The sequence below is a fragment of the Ambystoma mexicanum genome, chromosome 5p (genome assembly GCF_040938575.1).
Source record: "Ambystoma mexicanum isolate Mex_15411 chromosome 5p, UKY_AmexF1_1, whole genome shotgun sequence".
NCBI lineage: Eukaryota > Metazoa > Chordata > Amphibia > Caudata > Ambystomatidae > Ambystoma > Ambystoma mexicanum.
Genome location: NC_090930.1, coordinates 134,670,603 through 134,693,050, shown reverse-complemented (window position 1 = coordinate 134,693,050; position 22,448 = coordinate 134,670,603). Strand labels below are relative to the sequence as shown.

The 22,448-nt window shown below is 45.7% G+C and overlaps 1 protein-coding gene across 3 annotated transcripts in view; it reads right to left on the bottom strand.

Moving 5' to 3' along the window:
- LAS1L (LAS1 like ribosome biogenesis factor) overlaps positions 1-22,448 on the bottom strand; it is a 948,139-nt gene that overhangs the window by 664,736 nt on the left and 260,955 nt on the right. For all 3 annotated transcript variants that reach the window (XM_069612531.1, XM_069612530.1, XM_069612532.1), the window contains exon 5: positions 6,680-6,850. In XM_069612531.1, coding sequence (XP_069468632.1) covers positions 6,680-6,850 — 171 coding nt within the window. The remainder of the gene's footprint in view (positions 1-6,679; positions 6,851-22,448) is intronic.

Below are 22,448 nucleotides of genomic sequence, written 5' to 3'. Positions count from 1 at the left end.
CAGTCCCAGAGACTGGCTTTTTATGCAGTTTTCCCCCATTCATACAGCCTGGCTGTCAATCACCCAGCAGGGTGGTTGTCCTGGCAAGGACAGTCCCCTCAGCCAATCAAACAGGAGTGTGACTTGGATTACCAAGGGAACACATGGCAGGGGTCAGAAGACCCCTCCCTCACATCCTGCCTACCTAGACTTTCAGGCGCCTTAAGGAGGGTTGCTGTGCGGAAGACCGCGAAAAGACAGCGAACAAAGGATCATCCCCGGTTTGGCACGCAGAGAAAGAAGATGGGGTGTACTGGGTCTGTGGTTTAAAGTGACTAAAGTAAAGTTAATGGCAACTTTACCTTTTCTGGGGGACAGTAGTCAGCCCCAGAAAATGGAGTCGGTGGGAAGTCTCAAAGACAACCCTGTGTCACTGCACTGAAGGTGCTGTGCAACACACATGAAAATATGAGGCCATGGAGTAGGTGAGGCTCCAGTGCTCAAGATCACACAAAAAGTGAAAACACACAGCAAAACACATTTAAGTGTGGGGAAAAAGGTGCACACTCTTACCAGGTAAAAAAAATAAATTCCTAGAAATCCAGCAAAGCTGCTGGGGGGACTCATTAGGTAAGGGAAATCAGACATTTATGAGAATTCTCCCTAACAATATCACAGACATATCTGCTAAATTCATAATCAGACCAAATATGTGAAAAGTTAACCTGGTTGTTTTCATTGTTTGTCAAAGACATGAGTACATGAATCGTACATCATGTGAGGGAAATGTGAGATTCCACAAAACAAATGCTTTTTGTTCCATCAGAAAAGGATACATGAAAATAAGGGCATGTTCACAGTTCTTTTAATGCAATGTTTTTTAATTATCTTGAAAGAAGCCATTAATTTTGGTAGTTACTAGTTAACTGGTGCTTTGTGTGTACTTTCAGAATAGAAAAGGTCACTAGATCAGTACTGTGATGAAGCCGGTGGAGCCATCACCAATTCCCCAGCAGTGGCTACCATCCACAGGGCGGCATCCGCTACCTGACCCTGGGGGTGGATATAGGAGGGAGGATTACGAGGGAGGAGACACCCGTCGTGGGTGACCCAATTTGATGAGATGCAGTATACCTCGCTTTTTCCTGATGAAGACCCTATAATACACAAGTTCTTGATAGCTTGTGGTCACTACACAATCCCCTTTTATTGCAAAAATCAAAAAACCCTTCCTCTGTGTCAATCTAGACTAAATTCACCTTTTACCTCAAACATTCACAACACACATAAAATCTCCTGTTTCTAATGTTGCTCTATATAAAACTTTTGAACAACATAATTTTCGCAATCCAACAACATCTATGGACTTCAGCTCCCATGAAGCCTCAGGTACTGAGACAAAGAAGAGGAGAGAGGAGATGATGCAGACTAAGAGAATACCCAAAACCCAACGTGCAGACTAGTTGTTTTGTTGAACCTACAGTATGAGAGACATTTAAAAATGGCATGCGCACTACACAGTCAAGCAGTACGGTAGAGAACCGTGCAGGAGAAAGTCGAGAGAGAAAGGACTCAGATCCAAGCAGCGGCTCGTGAATGCGAGTCACACATACCAGCGTGGCGTGAAGGAAGGAAGGAAGGAAGGAAGGAAGGAGAGGCGCAGCAGGCACACCTGAAGGACAGTGGAGGCACCGGGAGCTGCAACAGAGCTCCTGGAGACACAGTTGTGCCAGGAAATAGCATTCTCTGGTCCATGCCGCAGAAGGAAGCCGCGAGTGAACGCAGAGCTGCAGGAAACGCTGAGGAAACATCTGCATCGTACAGAAGCCAACACATGGAGGAAGCTTCACCGCAGAGACAGGCCTTAAGTCAAAGCACTGTTACCAAGGAGTCTACCTAAAGTTGATGGGTACCCCATGGCGTACGGACAGGCATACAATCAAGTGAATAAACTGTGTGAGATATGTAATATGGACAATGCTCAAAAGCAGTTTGAATACAAACAAAATGCAATGCCCAATAAGAAGAATATTTGAATATCGACAAGATAAAGTGCAGCAACAAATTCCAAACAAATACATATGCATGAGATGTCCATGTGGGGAAAAGCTGAAGCAAATATTACCCTAAATAAATATATTGAGCACAACAAAGTGGATGATTCTGTAACTTATTGAAAAAGACAGTAAAACCAATAAGCAGTCTTGGCAAAAGAAATGCACCAGGCAGCTGACATTTGAAGAAGATACCTGGCAGGGAAGGATACCAGGTGATCTGCAAAACACCAGAGAAGGACTCCATCCTGACTGACTGAGAAGTATACTAGGAAGTCCATCAAAGTTGTAAATGAAAGTCCAACATTGTTGCACGATACCTGGCAGGGAAATATACCAGGGGATCTGAGAAACACATGAAAGAAGTCTTGGTAAGCAGACTAACATTTTGGGAAGATACCTGGCAGGGTAGTATACCAGGAGATCTGAAAAACGCATAAGAGGATGTATGGTAAAGTAGTAGGCCAAATAATCTTCAAGGTTACAAGAACTTTCTGAATCCAGTATAAAGGTCCAAAACAACCGTGTGATTGCCACTTTTACCTCTAACTTCTAGTGCTACGTGGATGACGCACAATTATTTTTCAGGCTACCCTCTGCCAACTCCTCCTCCTCGCTCATATCTGACTGTGTCCGCTATTCAGTCATGGTGTGCTGCAAACGACAACGCCACTAAGACTGAGATCATTTGCATTAGGACCCCTACTCCCACTTTGCCACTTTCCCTCTGGCCGGACCCCCTTGGCCCTGCGCCTGCACCCACCTGCGAGGCAAGAAATCTTGGGGTCATCTTTGACTCCACTCTCTCCTTTCACATCTTAGACATCGCTATAAAGTCTTAATATCAGCTACACCTCCTCAGAGGTAGTCTACTTTTTCTCACTTTCACCCAAAGGCTCACTGTCTCCAGAGTCCTGGTTCTCTCCAGGATGGACTATTACAACAGCCTCTTCCTAAACCTCCCTTCTTCTGCCCTGCGCCCTCTGCAAATCATCCAGAACAGAACCGTGAGACTTATCCTTGGCCTCAAGCCCAGGGACCTGTGCAAACTATTATTGTCTCCGAATTTTATGGGCTCAGAGCGACTGTTCCTCCTTTATCCCCCCCACCCTCATGTTCCCACCATCCTTGAGCGTTTGAAACACTTGCCTGTGGATAGACCCTATACAAATAAACAATACCATACCCCTGAACCTTTCCAAGTTGGTTCCACCACCCTCCAAATGCCCGGTCACTCACTATAATTCAAGGGAAATATTAAGGCAGCTCCACAAGGAAAAAAAATCAAAAGCCACCATTGACCTTGAATTATTCAGAATGGAGTAGCGCCCTCAAATGCTTCACGCCCCCTGGCACCCAAAGCTGCCTCTGAAACTGGACAGAGGAGATGGAGGTTGGGAGTGTTGGGTGGGACTTCTCAAATTTGTTTTGCATACTGGGGCAATGATCAACTTGTTGGAAACATTCTTCTTGAGGTTTAAACAGTAATAAAGACCAGCGAGAGAAGATCTCCAAGAGAGGCCCCATGTTGTGAGCTTGCCGTTACTTCTTGGAGCAGATTCAATTTCCAAATAGGTTCACAGGTTTTGCAATAGGGCACTAGTGTGCAGGTAAAACAGCGACTCGATCAGATTATGCAATACTACGTTGGTAACCAGCCATACAGATAAGGGGTTGATCGGCCACTTTTACTCCCTAAAATAGGCAAATACTCCCAAAAACAAAAATACTCCTACAAATAATAGGAAACAGCTACATGTATTTGTTTGGACCAGTAGTGCACATAGCGCCACAGGAAGAAACTACTATAGTAACTGCCCGATTGGAAGAAGCAACTTGCATCTTTTAATGTGTCTGAACACCTAGGTGAAAAGTTGTTATGAAAATATTTCCGTTTTCCAGTGAAAACATTTTTACTTGCTTATAAAATGCTCCCATTGGGAATTGGACTTACATTTGTACTCCCTAAAACCTAAAAAAAAATTATTCAACTTTAAAAAATAGGGAGTAAAATACGCCCACTTCAAAATCTTATCTGGAGCACTGTTGGTAACATAATTGATCTAGCTATACAGCTGGTGTGCAGCTAGCACAATAAGCCAGGCTGGTTTTGTATGTGCTATTCAGGTAATAGAGTTAAGCAATCAGATTGACTCAATACACTTGCTACATACCTAGTGCACAATCTAGTTAAGCAAGGAGTATGCGGTTAGACTAGTGAGTCAATCTAGCTGTGCAGTTTGTGTATGGGGTAATAGCTGGAATTAATAAGGCTTTACTATATTCTAGGATTCCTGGAAATACAGAAGTAGCTTCAATTATGCAATTTATAACATGGTGGCAAAAAGAGGTTATATACAGTGATGTACCGGGTGCGCAGGAATGCACCAAGTCTATGAGCTGGAATTTGATTTGAGGAATTTGTAACCCGCACGAAAAAGACCAAACATTATAAAGGCGCAGATGACGCCTGCTGAGAGATTATCAGAATTGTATTAGTACCTGCATTCCATTCAAGAGGTCAAGCGAATCGATCAGGCCCAAGATAGCTAGACATTTATTTGAACAGAAACGTTTTCTATGCCTTGCAGAACAGCCAGAGAGGCCAAGATCCTGATTTCCCTGGGTAAACTGTTCCAAAGTCTGTAACCGAACATAGAAAATCTTCTGTCCCCTCTAGACACAAACGTAGGGGAGGGGACAGCTAGCAAAGCTTGGTCGCTTGAACGTAAGCATCTGGGCGGCTGGTAATGCTTAAGCTTATCCTTCAGGTAACCAGTGCTAGATTGCTCAGACACTTGAATATCAGACATGCTACCTTACATTTTATACAGTCCTCAACTGATAACCAATGAAGTAAACTGTGTGAGGGTGAAACGTGGGAGGTTTTCTTTAATCCATCAGCCTAACCGCTGCGTTCTGAATTGTAGGTAGCACAATAAGTCAGTGTAGCTCTAAATGGTGAAGACAATGAGTTACTCTAGTTATGTAGGTGAACACAACAAGTCGATCAAGCTATTGTGGTGGCCAAAAGCAGTCAATCTTGTTATGCAGGTAGCAGAATAAGCCAGTGTAACCAGCCACTCTCCTGAACCTCCGTGAAGACCTGCTCTCCAACCTCGATTCCAACACCCAGTGTCCTATTCTTACTTGATCTCTCTTCTGCCTTTGACATGGTCAACCATGCCATCCTGCTCAACAGTCTCCAGGATAACCTGGGTATCACTGATCAGGCCCTGGCTTGGCTTACCTCCTTTCTCGCCGATCGACCATCCCAGGTCCAACTTGGGTCCTTCATCTCCTCCATCTCTATCTGTGGTGTTCCCCAGGTGTCTAACCTCTCTCCCTGGCTGTTCTGGCACTCCTTGCCTACCGCATTGCCGCTCTCTGCCCCAACTTTCAGTGCTATGCGGATGACAACTCATTTTCAGGCTCCTCTCCGCCACCTTTTCTCCTTCTCTCATCTCCGACTGTCTTTCCGCCATCCAGGAGTGGTGTGCCGTCAATGGTATCTGCCTGAATGCCAGTAAGACAGATTCTCCTTATCGGCACACCTGCTGCCTCCTTGCCTGTCACTCTTTGGCCGGACTCTTTTGGCCCTCTTCCTGCTCCCACCTGTGAGACTAAAAACCTCAGGGTCATCTTTGACTCCTCACATTCCTGCTCTCCTCACATCTCTGACGTCTCTAAGAAGTCACACTACCAGCTGCACCTTCTCAGAGGTATTCTTCCTTTCCTCTCCTTCCCCCAGATGCTCACTGTCTCCAGAGTTCTGGTTCTCTCCAGGCTAGACTACTGCAACAGCCTCTTTCTAAATCTGCCTGCCTCTACTCTCCGTCCACTGCAACTCATCCAAAACAGGACTGCAAGACTTATCCTTGGCCTCAAGTCCAGGGATCGTATCTCTCCAAGACTGAAATCTATGCACTGGCTCCCAGTGGCGGCAAGGATTAAGTTCAAAACCCTCTGCATTGACCATAAGGCCTTCTGGGGCCTGGGACCTCAATACCACCAACTCTCTCTTCCTAAATATCTCCCTCCTCCAGCTCTTCGCTTATCCCTCCGGGTTAGTCGCTTCTCCAAGCAGCGAGTTGGCAGTAGATCTTTCTTCTGCTGTGGCGTCCCCCTGGAACAGCTTATCTGCAACTTGGGGAGAACCATCTCAAGTTCCGGAAGCACCTCAAGACCTTCCCCTTTGCTTCCGCTTTCTCTCCTCCTCTCCCCTGCTGATCTCCTGGCTGAATCTGCAACTGAACCGGTTACCTGGTTACCCACTGATCCCACTGATCTCGGGCCCAGGTCCCCTCCCCGCCAGCTGCACATCTGCACTGCCGCCCTGGCAACTTTTGAACTTGGTGACTGTTTCTGCATCCCTACAGCCCCTACTACTAGCACTTGCCACCAGCCGGCAGCACTTCAATGTATTGCCTTTATTCTACTGTTATATGTACTGCATTGCCCCCTCCCCTTTCCCCCTGCACCTTTCCCCGTCCCCACCCTGCACTTGCGCGATCTCAATATCACTTGGCCTAGTAGGATCGCTGTCTCCATCTTCCCTCAGTTTCCCCTCCCTTGCCTTGTCGCGCCTTGAAACACTATAGGCGCATTATAAATGCCATATCTTATCTCTCTATACTGGTACCTACCAACTAGCTTCAGGTGCTTCTCTTCCTCCAGCGACAACTTCTGAAAATCCTCGTCGCTTTCATCCTCATCCGTTTCATTATCCTCATCAGATTCCCATTGGGATAAAAGGTTGTTACCCAGCTGGCAGGACCAATATTCCCTTCGGAGCCATTCCATGACGAAGTCACAACCTGAGAACAATGAAAGGCATCATTAGCTAAAGACTTTCCTATTATATGATAATTTGCAAACACATTTGCCAATGGCACGCACTGGAGACAAAACGGAACAGATGAAACACAGTAACCAATATAGTCCAGAAATCCGGTTTGCTGTGTTTGTAAAAACACACCGAGTCGATTTATCAATAATGGTCTTATTTTGGCAAACTGAGCATTATTCTCAGTTCTTAAGCCACGGAAAATGTGTACAGGTTTATTGAATGATGTAGGTGTATTACGGCTAAACTTGCCACCATTGTCCCCCTTAGAGTGGGCCTACAAAAACCTCCGAACAGCTAGAGTCGTAATTTTCGACAAATAGCAACTGAAAATGACACTCATCAACATTGTTTTGTTTACTATTCTAATGTAAAAGCAACAGTAAATAGTAATAGTTATTTAAAATGATGTGTAAAAAAATAAAGTTTAGGTGAACAAATACTGCTAGACCGAGCACATACAGTTGAGTGATGTGGTTAGTTCAGAAGCAAATGTGTGTTATGGTTGTAGCTTAGAGGGATAAGCGAAGTTAGTGGGGCTACAAGCATGTACATGTTGGCCAATAACAGTCAGGTTGCGAATAGACAGTGTAAAAGGGTTTGGGTTTTGGATTATTAATCAGAGATGCTTAAGTGAATGTGAACTTAAATGAGGGCATTTTGCTAAGCACTGGATGCACATCACTTATTAGTTCTTTGCAAAATGAATTGAGAACTATTCAATGACCGCCATCCTCAAATTATCCTATTTATGGCACCAAAGGACACCTTAAAAAACAATCTCATCAGGATTATATTTGCATAAAACACCAACAATCATTATCAGCAGTGTTGAATTTCTTTTGTAATAGTAATCCCAGTTCATGTTTACTTTGTTACAAACATACTGCTTTATGTGATGCTACATTTCTATCCCAGCCTTTGTATTTTACATTAAGGAGAAACCTTACAATATGCAATCACACTTTAGGACATCCGGTCACTCATCACATTAAATGCGATTTACCAATCAAGAGGCAGCGCCGTACATTAATTAACTTAGTAAACATTTTTCATCTTGACACAACATGGGTAAGGGAACAAAGACACAGATGGATCTTTTTGGCCATTGGAAACAAGACCTTGCACCATCATACAAGTGGCTCTGAAAAGAAGGGACTAAATGAAGGGGGAACTCAAAATCAGATTCTTTAGATGTAGCTCCATAGAAAGTAGAAGGAATTTAGGATTCCAATGAACATGGAACATAAATTCGAATAATTTTTATCTAGGTTTGCTAACACGGAAAAGAGTTTAGTGAAATTGGAGGGATTGGTATTACAATCTAACTTGCGATACCTCTCAGACTCTGGATGCTTTATCAAACTCTTACTAATGTGCAAACACAACTATGGCACAGTTGGTGGAAAGAGTGAAACTGCTTGAAAGTAGTGCACAGGCAAGAAACTACAGAAATCTGCGGTTGCCTCCCGAGTTCTCAGAGGTGTACTGTGGTGAACTGGGGTGGTGTTAGGCAAGATTTGGAGCAGTACCCTTTGGGTGCACTACAACAACCTTAACCTCCTGGCAATAAGAACCCAACCATTGGTATAAGTCTGTACTACACAGGTTGGCAGCGTGATTGAGCAGCCAGGCTTATCTCAAGAGGGGTCTATGTGAGCTGTAGGGGAGCTACACAGGTTCACAGTGACAAATATTCAAATAAATTCTAACACACAAGGTTTCTTGATTAAACAATTATTAATTTAACAGTCAGTTTGAGTAAGCCTACTTCAGAAGGGAGCAATATAACAGCAACACACAAATACCTCAAAAATACACACTCTTAGTTTCTCTAAATCAGCAAATACCCATTTGGGATGGCACACAGACACCTCCTACACCCTCAGGTGAATTAAATAGCTGGCACACTGGACATTAATATATCACTGTTGCATTTAGCGCAATACTTACAAGGGTGTCAAAGAAAAGGGTTATTAGAATAAAACAAGAGATCACACAAATATTCTGAAACAGGTAAGTACTTTTGTAACCCCCCCTCCCCAATGCACAGTTAGTAAACCCCTTCCTTGAAGGAAGACCAAACACACTGTTAGAGGGAAGAAGAGTCATTCAGGGAGCCAGGCTAGGACAAAGTCAAATGGGCAAAAGTCTAGGTGAGCTGAACCACTTCTTGCAGGTAGGTAAAAGTCTTGCACAATGTTTTAGAAGTCTTTGTAGAAAAAGAAGAAATCAAAGTAGGGCCACAAGCAGTTTAGGCATGAGAGGGAAAGAAGCTGTTAGCAGCTCTACAGAGCAACCAAGACAGGTCAAGTGAGGTTACACAATAAGAGGTAAGTTCTCTTAGACTGTACACTACCTTTAGTTAAAAGAAAAGGGCGTTGGCTGGTTTCTGTTCCTGTGCAGCTCTGCACAACCTGTGTTCTTGGGCTTCAGTCGTGGGGACAAGGGGGAGGACGTCTGGAGGATTCCTGCACTGCAACTGGACGATCGGAGACAGAAAAGGACCAACTTCTATTCAGTGTCCCTTTGCGGTTTCAGCTCCTCGCGTCTCAGCAAATAGCACCACTGCGGTTCTTGGCTATCGAGTTGGGCTTTCCTTGCATTAAGGGTACAGCACTCTGTTGAGGTGGCTCAGGCTCGGTCAGTTCTGCTTCCTGGGAGTCCGGAGGATCTTCTTTGAGATCTTGGCCAACTTAAAAGCCACGCACACAATCTGGTGTTGCTCTCCCTTGCTCTTCGGTTCCAGTAACAACTGCAGTGGAATTTCAACCAGCTACGAGTGGATGTCCAGACGGGCTTACTTTGGAGTTCATTTGTCCCACCAACTCAATGGGAGAAGTCGTCCTTGCAGGGCTTCTCTAGTCTAAGCGAATCAGAGCTTCAGCTTCAGCACAGCAGCAGGGCTTCACCAGGCAAACCAACAGTCCAGGAGTTGCAGCAGGCGTCTCTTCAAAGTACTACTTCAGATTCCTTCGTGCAGTGGTCAACTGTCTTCCAAGCCAAAAAGCCTCACCTTTTATGCAGGTTTCTACCATTCATTCCAGCCCAGCTATCAGTCACCCAGCAGGGTGGCTGTCCTTGCCGGACAGCCAGCCGGCCAAACACCTAAGAGTGCATTCCTGTCTCTGAGGAGACTATGCACAGAGTTTCGGGCACCTCCCTCGCTTCCTGCTCCTGCCAGACACCCTGGAGGCAGAGGCAGGCTTCACTCGTGAATACCACCAAAGGCAAAACGAACAAAGGGACCAAACCTGCTTTGGTGCGCAAAGTAAATCTCAAGGAGGACCTTTCCACAAAGAAATGGCGAAAACAGACCAGGGTCATTTTGACAAAAATGGCACCCAGGGGTGCTTTACTGCAGCTGCAAATGTAGCCCGCGGTAAAATCACACCACGGTAGTTAAAAGTAAACCACTGCCACAAGCCATTCATCAAGGAAAGTGTAACAAAAATGTTAGATGAGAAACTAGACAAAGGGGATACTAAGTAACCCCTCCAGCACCCTATTTAAACAATATGCCCGAGCGGTGGGGGCATTACCGACTCAGTAATAGGCCCCAGGGCATTACCAGAGTCGATAACGCCCCTGCCGCGAGTGGCATATAGCCATTAGTACCCCGGCCCACAAGATCTGCGTGACCGGGGCACTAAAAAGCATTTTATTTGTCCTGAAACGCTAGTGGCGTTTCGGGACAGAAAAGAAAAAAAAAAGAAAAGACCAGGAAAGGAAAAACAGTCAGTTTTCTCTTTCCATGGCGGCCATTGGGAGCGGACACACTGGGAACAGAAGCGTTCCCAGCGCGTCCGCTCCCGAAAATAAATAAATAAAATGTAAATGGGGTTGGAAGGGTAGAAGGAAAAAACATAATAAAACATACCCGAGTCCCCACCGTGGAAAAGGCAGCTGGAATCCCGGCCGAGAATCGAGGGATTATCGGCTGGGTAAAGCCCAGCGAGGGCCAATCAGAATGCTGGTTTCATTCAGAATGCAGCCTCGCCGGGTACTAATATAAATAGTGTGCCTTAGGTCTAGAAAGTTACAGTATAAGTAAAGTCAATTTCACTTCACAGCTCTCGGAAACAGTAGTTAATCCAAGAGAAGGTATTTAAACCTTTGGGAAATCTGAAAGACTTCCCTGTGCCACTGCACAAAAAGGTGCTGTGTGTCACAAAGTAAAAGGTGATGACTATGGAGTTTTTCAGACTCAACAATCAAAAGAAACACAGAGTTCAAATAACATTAAAAATACATGAGAGAGTGGGAAAAAGAGTCTCACTCTCTCTCCAGGTAAAAGGTGCTGGGGGTCTCCAAGGTAGAGAGGAATTAGCACATTTCTGAGAATTCTCCCTTACAGGTGGTTTTCCAGAATGTTTTCTGTAGGTACCTTGCTCTGCAACACTTGGGGAATGGTAATCAAGTGGATTTGCTGAAGGTGTACTGCTTGTTGGCAAAAGGACCAGAGTAAGATCTTGAAGACTGAGGGACGGTTGTGCCTGTATTTCAAGATCCCGAGCAGAGGAAAAAGGCTGCTTGACTCAGCCGCCAAAATTAAAACCAGTCTAACACGGTAGGAAGAGAATTTTGTTTTTTAGCCAAATGGTGTCGCCAATCTAAAGAGAAGAGGCAAGAATTACTCAGAAATCCTATAAGCACTGATCTAAATAGGGCTGTGTGTTGGAATGGTGCTAGCCTGCTTGCGGGGGTGGGGGGGGGGTTGGAATGTGTTTCCCTGTCTGCTCCTACCAGGTGCAGTGCTACAAAGACAGATGTGTTTTATTAGTTTGTAAAAGAATTCCTATTTGTTCGTCTTCTGACCGGTGACGACTGCATCATCACCCATGTGGGCTAAAATGGACAGATGGGGCCGAGACCAATGGATGGCATCCCCTATGAGCAGGTGTCCTATGTGTAGGGCATCACCAACCAGCAGTGCAGGTTTCTACTGCATGTAATGACGTCACCAGTGAAGAGGAGTACTGTTATAATACACTGCACATGCTGATGTTGCCAGAACGTTCCGAGGCAGCAGAGTTCTTGGTTGGCGCTTTTTCCTTTTGTATGGAAATTAAATGTTTTATCCTTGCAAGAGGTGTATTGGGCCTTTTTCCTCAGCGGGTTGCATTTTTTTTGGTGCGAGCGTCAAGGGGGCTTTCCTACAACATCCATTTTGGTATTTAAGAGCGAGGCTCAGTAATGGGGGGATGGTATTTTTACTGGGTGTCCCTTTCATCTTTGCTGTTCTCAGTTTACACCTCCTAACCTAGTTGGCCTCTTGTTCGTCCGCATCTCTGTTGGTTTGGGGTTGGAAAGTGATTACCCCATGGGTATTCCTTGGGGACTTCTAAATCAGAGTGGCACAAATGCTTATTACAGGGGGACAGAACAAGGGCCTTCCAGCGATTCGTGGTTGCTTACTGTCTGTTGTTGCCGTGCTAATAAAGTGTGCTTGATCAAACCTTTTTTAATCTTCCTAAAACTTTGCATTTCAAAAACAAAAATGAATCCAAGGCCCACTGCGATAAACGTACTTTGGCCCCCAACAATGTAAGTTTATTCCCGTATTTGGGTTGAAACATTGCAGGGTGACCAAGTTTCATGTTTGAGCTGATTTGTGATGGAGGGGTGGGAGAAAGATGGAAGGGTGACTGGAAGGAGACCGGGGCCTAGGGACTATGCCTGCTCCACAATGGAGTGGTGGTGGTATTATAGGATCCACTAGAGATGGCCTTCCCTCTTCAACCTCTTCTGCAGAGGTCCCCACACCCACTGGAAACACAACAACATTCCAGAAGCGTAGGGTTGTTGAGGAGTCTGGTCAGCACAGTTCATATCCCCCACTCTAGGAATACTGATTGCAGAGCACATGCAGTATCGACAGTGAGCAGCTTTTGAACCAGCCTGCGGATTAGAAGACATGTCACAATGTATATGAGGCATGCAGGTAACCGGTGGACTCGCAAACAAGACCACAAAAAAGTGGTAAGCACGAGTAGTTTGCTGGGCACACAAAGAGAGCTCCAGAGCCATACTCAAAGATGGAGGAGAGACCGTTTTAGCTCTCTGCCCATGCAGATCTTCCCAAGCAATGCCTTGATTGGTAATAAAGCTGTGAGGAAGCCTCAACACATGTGGATAAAGAGAAGTGGACGGGAGACACACGAGAGGAACGCAGAACATGGTAATGATCACCAGTTCCACGGCAAAGCCATTAATGAAATGGATTGGCCAATCCGGGACATTATTTATACGCTTAGATCAGGCTAAGCAGTGTAAAAAGATGCAGCAGGGGCCAGAAGTTAAGGAGTCCGGAGAGTGTTCCAATGAGGCGCTGGAAGAACAAAGAAGAAAGTGAGGTGCCACAGCTCAATGAGATCCATTGAGACACGTCAATCAATGAGGAAAACACACAAGAGAAAAGCCTGCATCTCTATGAGCGGACCCTGGCAAAATCCAAGGTGTCTGACTGCAAAAAGAAGAAAGTGTGCCTGGTGTGGCTTCAAGGCCAGAAAGGCAACCTTTGGCTGGTGGGCGAGCAGATCTTCAGTCGGTCAACCACTCTGGAAGGGTGGAAGAAATTGATGCTAGTAATATTCTTGTGTATCCTCTAAATCAAGGGATAATAATACATTTTTGCTGGTAGGTATATAAATGTTAGGCAAGATTGTGTGCAGTACCCTTTGGGAGACTACAGCAACCTAGTCCTCCTGGCAATAGGTAACCCAACCTTTGGTACAAGTCTGTACTACACAGGTTGGTAGTGTGGTTGAGCAGCCAGGATCATCTCAAGAGGGGTCAATGTGAGCAGTAATGTTGCAACACAGTTTCACAATGACAATTATTCAAATAGACACTTAGGCTCAAAGTTTCTTGATAAAACAATTATTTTATAGCTTTAATACAAATCTGATGTAAATGTACAATATTACGCCATGTTGAAACATCAGTATGATGTAATTTTAAATTTATTCTCCATTTTGGACATTTTGCTATAAGGTGATTATGACATTTATGATTACTGTAATGTTAACATACTTTCATTGGTCAACTATGATACTTAATGTTCTTTTCTGTTTTTGTTCCTATGAATGTGCTGTATGAAACCATAATAGTATTTTACTTTTGTAATTTGATTTATGTTATGTGAAAAGCTTATGTTAAGCTATAACACATTAATAAATAATATATAAAATCATTATTCATTTATTTCACAGTTATACAAGCCTTCTTCAGAAGGGAGCAAAACATCTAACACTTCAAAATATACTTCAAAACACTTTCTCTAAATCAGATGATACCCATTAGGGATGGCACACAGATAATTCCTACACCATAAAGTGACAAATAGCTAGGACACTGTGGACAACGCTTTATCACTGGTACATTTAGAGCAATCCTGAGTTTGGTGCAAAGGTTAGGATATGGGAATAAAACAAAGGTTAACAAGTAATTCATAAACTTGCAAGCACGTTTTAACCCTCCAATTCAAAGTAACTTAACCCTTTCCTGGGGAAAGGTAAAAGCACAAAGTCAGAGGTGAGAAGAGTCTTTCAGGGATCCAAGACAGCCAATGTTAGTTGAGCAAAGTCTAGGGGAGATGAAGGTCTTCTTGCAGGTAGGTCTAGCACAATGTTTTTAGAAAGATTTGTAGAAATCATATTCACCTGAAGGGCCACAAGCTGGGAGGCTTGTGAGGGGCAAAGCTGCAATGGCAACCAAAACAGGTGTCAACTGAGAACAAGTTAGGCTACACAACAAGAGGCAAGTCCTCTTAACTTTACAGTACCTTTGGTTAGAAGAAATGGTTCCAGTGGGTTTGTCTTCCTGTGTAGCTCTACAGATCCTGTTGTTCCTGGGACTTAGTCGTGGGGACAAGAGGGAGAACGTCTGGGGACTCCTGCACTACAATTTGAAGGTCGGCGGCAGCAATAGGCAAACTTCAATTCAGCTGCACTTCGTGGTTTCAGCACCTCGCGTATATAGCAAATAGCACCACTGCGGTCTCGCGAAAACCACTCTGGACTTTTCTTGCATCTGGAGTCCAGCACTCTGTTGAGGTGGCTGAAGCTTGGTCAGTCCTGCTTCAAGAAAGTCCGCAGGATCTTCCTGGAGCTCTGGTCCGACTTAAAAGCGATGCACTCGTTTTGGTGTTCCTTTGCTCCTGCAGGAACCAAACTGCCAGGGAGAGGAAGTACAGCCAGCTCTGAGAGAATGTCCAAACAAGTTCACTTTGGGGTTGATTTGTCCCACCAACCCATCTGTTGCAGGGCTTCTCTAGTCGAAACGAATTCGGAGCTTCAGCACAGCAGCAGGGCTTCACCGGGCAAACCAATGGTCCAGGAGTTGCAGCAGGTGTTTCTTCCAAGTTCTTTGGATTCCTCCGTACAGTGGTCGACTCTGCCATCCAAGCCAAACGCCTCGCCTTTTATGCAGGTTTCTCCCATTCATTCCCAGCCTAGCTGTCACTCACAGCAGGGTGGCTCTCCTCCAAGGACAGGCAGCTGGCCAATCACCTTTATGTGCATTAATGTAACAAAGGGGATTAAGCACAGGGAGTTTCGGGCACCTCCCTCACTTCCTGCCCCTGCCAGACACACTGGAGCCAGAAGCGGGCTTCACCATGTGAATCCCACCAAAGACAAAACGAACAAAGGGTCAACCTGGTTTGGTGCGCAGTGTAAATCTCAAGAAGAACCTTTTCAACACGAAATGGCGAAAAAAAAAAAGACTGGGCCATTTTGACAAAATGGGCACCCATTGGTGCTTTGCTGCAGCCCGCAGTAGAAACATACAGTGGAAGAAAAAAGTTACCCACTGCCACCATCTATTAATTGTAGAAAGGGTAACATAAAAATGATACATGAGAAACTAGACAAAGTGGATACTAAGTAACCCCTCCAGCACCCTATTTTCTGCCAACTTCTCACCTACCCCTCCCCCTTCGGCTGACTCCCACCCTGACACAGCCCTCTCCACTGTTCACTCTGCTATATCTGATACTCTTGATATCCTTGCCCCTGTCATGAGAATCCGCCTGAAGCCCAAAGCCAAATGTAACTCCTGGTATGACTCGGATCTCGTCACACTTAAACGCAAGTGCAGGGTGGCATAGAGGAAATGCCGTGCTTCATGTGCATCCTCTGACGAACTGGCCTGCCGCCTGCTCCAAAGGCAATACCGGTTCTCCGTTCTCACTAAGAAGAGAGCCCTTATCCAAGCCCGCATCTCTGCGGCATCTAACAATTCGGCCGAACTCTTAAAATCTGCAAGGAGCTGGCCAACCCTGCTGCAGTCGCTACCGCTCCTGTCCCCTCCCAGGCCCTCTGCACGGCACTGGCCTCTCACTTCATTTAACAAACTCAGGACATCCTGTCCTCACTCTCCTCCTATCACCTCCCCCCCTCTATTCCCTGCTCTTCCTCTGGCCCTTCTGCAGCCACCTCTCCTCCCCCCTTCTCTGCCTTTCCCCTTTTTTCTGCTGACAAGGTTTCAAGACAAGTCCGATCTATGAAAGTCTCGTCAAAACAGGTCCACCCATGCTCCTCCAAAACTATCAAGGACCACATCGACTCCTTGGCTCCTGCCCTGGCTGACTTCTGAAATCACTCCTTTGCCTCTGGAGTCTTCCCTTCCCCCCTCAAGCACTCCCTTGTGCACCCCCTTCTTAAGAAACCCTCTTCCGACCCCTCATGCCCGGCTAACTATCGCCCAATCTCTATCACTCCCTTCCTGGGCAAGCTCCTGGAGAAGCTGGCCATCTCCCAGCTTAATCTCCATGCTGAATCTGTTGGTAGTCTTCACGACCATCAGTCTGGCTTCAGAGCTGCCGGAAGCACGGAAACTGCTCTCCTGAACATCCGCGAGGACCTGCTCTCAAACCTTGACTCTAACACTCCATGTGTTCTCATTTTGCTTGATCTCTCTTCTGCTTTTGATAGTGTCAACCATGCCATCCTGCTCAACCGTCTCTGTGATAACCTGGGTATCACTGGTCAGGCTCTGGCGTGGCTGACCTCTTTCCTCTCCAATCGACCCTGCCAGGTCCAACTGGGGTCCTTCCTCTCTGACATCTTTTTCTCTACCTGTGGTGTCCCCCAGGGATCTAACCTCTCTCCCTGGCTTTTCAACCAGTACCTGGCACTTCTTGCCTACTGCATCGCCGCCCTCTGCCCCAACTTTCAGTGCTATGCGGATGATACCCAGCTAATTTTCAGGCTACCTCCGGCCTCCTCTTCTCCTTCCCTCATCTCTGAATGTCTTTCTGCTATCCAGGAATGGTGTGCCGCCAATGACCTCTGCCTTAATGCCAGTAAGACTGAGATTCTACTCATCGGCACACCCACTCCCTCCTTCCCTGCAGCTCTCTGGCCGGCCTCTCTTGGCCGGCCAGCCCTCTTCCCGCTCCTACCTGCAAGGCAAAAAACCTCAGCGTCATCTTCGACTCCACACTCTCCTTCTCTCCTCACATATCTGACGTCTCTAAGAAGTCACACTGCCAGCTACTACACCTCAGAGGTATCCTTCGTTTCCTCTCCTTCCCCCAGAAGCTCGCTGTCTCTAGAGCCCTAGTTCTCTCAAAGCTGGATTACTGTAACAGCCTCTACCTAAATCTGCCTGCCTCTACTCTCCGCCCTTTGCAACTCATCCAGAACAGGACTGCGAGACGTGTCCTTGGCCTCAAGCCCTGGGACCGTATCTCTCCAGGACTGAAATCGCTACACTGGCTCCCAGTTGCTGCGAGGAATACGTTCAAAACCCTCAGCATTGTCCACAAGGCCTTCTGGGGCCCTGGGCCAAAATACCTTCAACTCTCCCTTCCTAAATACCTTCCTTCTCGAGCTCTTCGCTCATCCGCCTCCAACTCCCTCAGGGTCAGCCGCTTCTCCAAGTAACGGGTTGGGAGTAGATCTCTCTCCGCAGCAGGGGCCTCCCTCTGGAATAGCCTTCCTCCCTCCCTGAAACTTGAGGAGAACCATCTCCTGTTCCTGAAGCACCTCAAAACCTTCCTCTTTGCCTCCGCTTTCTCTCCCCCTCTCCCCTGCTAAAATTGCTGAAACTGCACTGAATCTGCAACTGGGCCACTCACCGAACTCGGTCCTTGGCCCAGCCACTCTCCCCTGCTCTGCCTCCCTGGCAACCCCTGCACTGTGGGACTGTCTCTGTAACCCTACAGCCCCCCTTTCCAGCACTTGTCTGCACTTACCTTGCACTTGCCACCAGTTGGCCCTTATTACTTATTTTGTTATTCTACTAACCCTGTCCTGCACTTCCCCTCTCCCTTTCCCCCTTGCACTTTTCCCTCCCCCTGCCCTTGCACTTGCGCGATCTGAACACCTGGCCTAGTAGGATCGTTGTCTGTCTCCCCTTGTTACCCCCCCCCCCCCGCCTCGTCGCACCTTGAAACACTTTTGTATAGGCGCATTATAAATTCCATATCATATCATAGTGTGTGCTGGGTCTAGAAAGTTACAAAATGTAAGTACAGTCAATTTCACTTTACTGCTCTTGGAAACAGTTTCACCAAGAGAAGGTATTTAAACCTTTGTGAAACCTAAGAGACTTCCCTGTGTCACTGCACTGAAGGTGCACACTGTAAAGGTGATGCCTATGAAGTTTGTCAGACTCCAAAGTCAAAAGAAACAGTCTAAATCACAGAAAAATACACGAGTGGGGAAAAAGGTCTCACTCCTTCCAGGACTGGTGTCTCCACCTAGGCTCTAGAGTGTCTGCGCAGGATGTGGGGGAGGAGTTTGCCACTCCCCTGTCCTTTGTCTGCCAGAGTGCCTGTATAGAACAGCTCCCACAGGGGGGTCTGGCTGTCCTGATTGGACAGCCAAGCACCCCTTTCTGTAAATTGCTGAGCGAGATTGCAGAGGAGTGCTGGAACTGTATAAAAAGGTGAGGTAGTGAAAAGCAAGTCGACCACTGGTAGCTGAAGTAACCGAAGAAAACAACCAGAGATGCCTGCAGACCCTTTGCAACACTGAAGCTTATGATCTTTGGATCACCCTACTCTAGAAAAAAACTAAGCCCATTATACACCGCATTCAATATCAAAGAGACACAAATTAAAATATCAGAAAAAGTCAAAACACTAGGCATATATTTACAGGCGTCCTTGGGAGCAGAAGCCCACACAGCCTACCTTAAAAGGAACTGCCAAAACCATCAGAAATTACTGAAAAAAAAAAAATAATAAAACAGACCCCCTGCTTAGTCAACAAAATAGCACAACCATAGCTAGAGCCACAATCCTCTCTCGGTTAGACTATGGTAACTCCCAACTACTGGGCGCCAGCAGCAAATGCCTCAGACAATGTCAAGTGATGCAGAACAACGCCATAAGAACAATCACCAGCAAACCTAAAAGAGAGCATGTCACAAATGACAGAAAGGAGCTACACTGGCTAACTATCGAGGAATGCATCACATTTAAAACTATCACTATGGTACATCGATGCTTGGTAAAGCGCTGATATACCTAAAAAACATTTCAATTGACATGTATCATGTCGTAACCTAAGATCAAACAACACAGGCCTACTCCAAGTAATACCAGCTAAAAAAGCTAAGGGACTAGGCAGGGCTTTCACTGCAAAAGCAGTCCTTAAATGGAATGAACTTCTCCCCGCACTGAGACTGGAAACAAATCACTCATGCTTCAGACAAAAACTTAAGACACTCCTGTTCAAATAAGATACCATCATTAGATATACCAGTAACCTTAATTAATCACTAGTAAAATGATATATTGTATGTGGCACATGCCATTGTCTTCTTACCTGAACAACCATGTCTGTCAATATGTAATGCGCTCTGATGTCCACGGGCTGCAGCACAATATGAATACATAAATAAACGAAGCTACCACTGCTGTCCTGACCCCGTTTTTCTGTGCAACAGTGGAGCTCCGGTTGGCTCCTTATTACCTTTGACTGGTGGCAACAATCAGTCCCAAGATGAACTTTGATTTGAGCCATCGCCTGAGGTCCTGAGAGTTTCCAGATCTGTGGTACCCAATGCCAGAACACCTGCTGCCTATCTAGAGTAATTCATTGAGGAAAGGCGGACTCAGTCCAAATCTTTGCTGAGCCCTTAAAAGACACTCCAGAGGTCTGATCCAACTCACCCAGACCCCATCATCAGAGTACAGGACTGCAGGAAGCGAAGAAGATTGACTGGGCAAATTGGGTCCTTTGTTGGTGCTGCAGAAAAGGGGCCAAAACTCCAGAGTGCACAATGAAGTTGATGAAAGCCATGGCAGATGTCTTCGCTTAAGACTGCTGCTAAAAGATCCCGTCCATTGTCCTGCCTTCAGTCATCAGACCAAGAAATCCAGAGGTCGGGTCCAGAGCTGCAACATCGCAGAGCATCCACCACTAATGTTTTCTTCTCACCTAAGGTAATGTGGGGAAAAAGGTATTGCTAACCTTATTCCAGAAAGTCGCTCCAAAGCGTTGCACGTAGAGGTGTCCAGGGTAACCCCACTCTTACCTCCTCCTCAAGTCGCTGCTTGTGTCCCTTTAGTGAGTCCTTTCTCAAGGTCTCCAACGTAGTTTAAGTCTTCTTGCATCTTCTTTCATAGAGACTAGAAAGTATCCACAGGAACCTTTGGCTTCTGCTGCTTTTGAAAACGTTAAGCCTCTCCGCACTGCCTTTTAGCTAGGGTTGCGTTTTGGACTTTAAAAGACTTGCTGTGCAGTGAAACTGCCTCTAGAACCTGAAGCTCAGCTAAGATAACACTAACCGACTGTTTCTGTCCCAGAAATCACTATCTTATATGCGTATGCAGACTAATACAATTACCGTATTATTGTGTGTGTGTGCGTTATTACCGATGGAACTGTCAAACTCCTGTAACAATTGTATGCGTTCAGCAACTACCAACTAAGAAGTGACCCTTTGAAAGTATTGAAAAGTATACCAATGTGTGTTGGTTTATTATGCCAAGTATTTAACAGTGACTCTTGTGTAAACATGATAAATCTCTATTTAAATATACATTTATGCGCGTTTCTTTGATGTGCATTACTGACTGGGTTCAGTGTACTTACCTACAGCTCACATCTTCCACTTAAGATACGCCTGACTACTCCGTCACTCTACCAAGGTCTCTGCGTAGTACAGACCAATACTAAAAGTTGGGTGGGGGGGAATCTACAAACCACTGGGATAACTTACTAAAGTCTTAACTCCTTTAGAAAAACTCCTCTAACAATAACTAAACCCATTGCCTGGCTGAAGACACATTAGGGTTAGGATAGACGTGTAGATGCCACTAAACTCTCAGTGCAAGACCTGCGTTTTCCCCCTCTTCACTGCGATACCTTGCCATCCTAACACATGTCTACACAGTACAGTTGGACAGGCCATCCGGTTTACTCCCCTCCCCCCTTCACCCAGCCACTCTTTGTGACATGATAAAGGTGTGGAAAGGGAACTTTCAAATGTACGGTTGATCCCCAACCATAGCTTCAAGCAGAGAATCAACAGCCCCACAGAACTGGAAAGGTTGTGTCCTTTTTCTGCCAGGTCAGATGAGCAAAAACTACTAAGAGTCTTGAAAAACATCCAATTCAGCAAGCAAGACACATAGCACATTGTAAGGAAGGCATGGTATCAAACAGTGAAGACAGACACAAGTGATCACAGTTCAAAGGTGTTTATTGAACTTCAATGGGTTGGTTGAATGCCTATCCAACCATAAATCCAAGGATGGAAGGAAGCTACGACCATCAAATAACAATAATGCAGTCCTAGTGGATCCTTTGTAACAATAAAAAGGTCCTATATTAATAAACCTATTGTCAATCCTTACTTCTAAATACAAATGGTGTGGGACAACAATGTATGCAAAAAGAAAAGTGTTCAAGGAATGATATGTCCGGATAGTTGAGCAGTTGGCTTCCCTTCCCCATGTTTTCAGCAGGGGACAAGGCGGCCCGCTCGAGCTTTGCACACTCTGGCTACTCTGCCACGAGGATACAGTTCAAAGCATAGGTATCAGGGCCTACTGCCAAAGTCTCTTTCACAATAACAGTCTCTTATTGCAGAGGGCCGGACGTAACAAACAAGCACCAAAGTTCCTTTCTTATCAGGATTTTCACATTCACAATTGTTATCCCTCGATCGGGCTCGGACCATGTAATATCACTTTCTAGACTTTTTTTTTATTATCAAAAATCAAAGACTTTCGATTGTGTGATCGCAGGACTACTTTGATTCACTTATTTTCTCTCATTCTTATCTTTTACTTTTACTTCTGCCACTTATTGGCTGGATAACTCACAAAGACCTTCGATTGAGCACCCTTGCGTCGCCGGAACACTGTCGCTGGTATTGTATCTTTCTTTGTTAAAGTTCAAACATCCATCAGCAATTAAGCTTTCCTCGTGTCTTTCATCACATGCATTACCAATCTATGTTCTTTCACTCTTTATACAATGTTGGAGCTTGCAACCTTGACTTCAACACAGACCAGACTTGAATCGGTCTCACAGGCTGTGTTCGCTGGAGCCAAGGACGGAACCACGCCGGCTGCTGCTCCTCCTCCCCGACTCAGTCAGCCA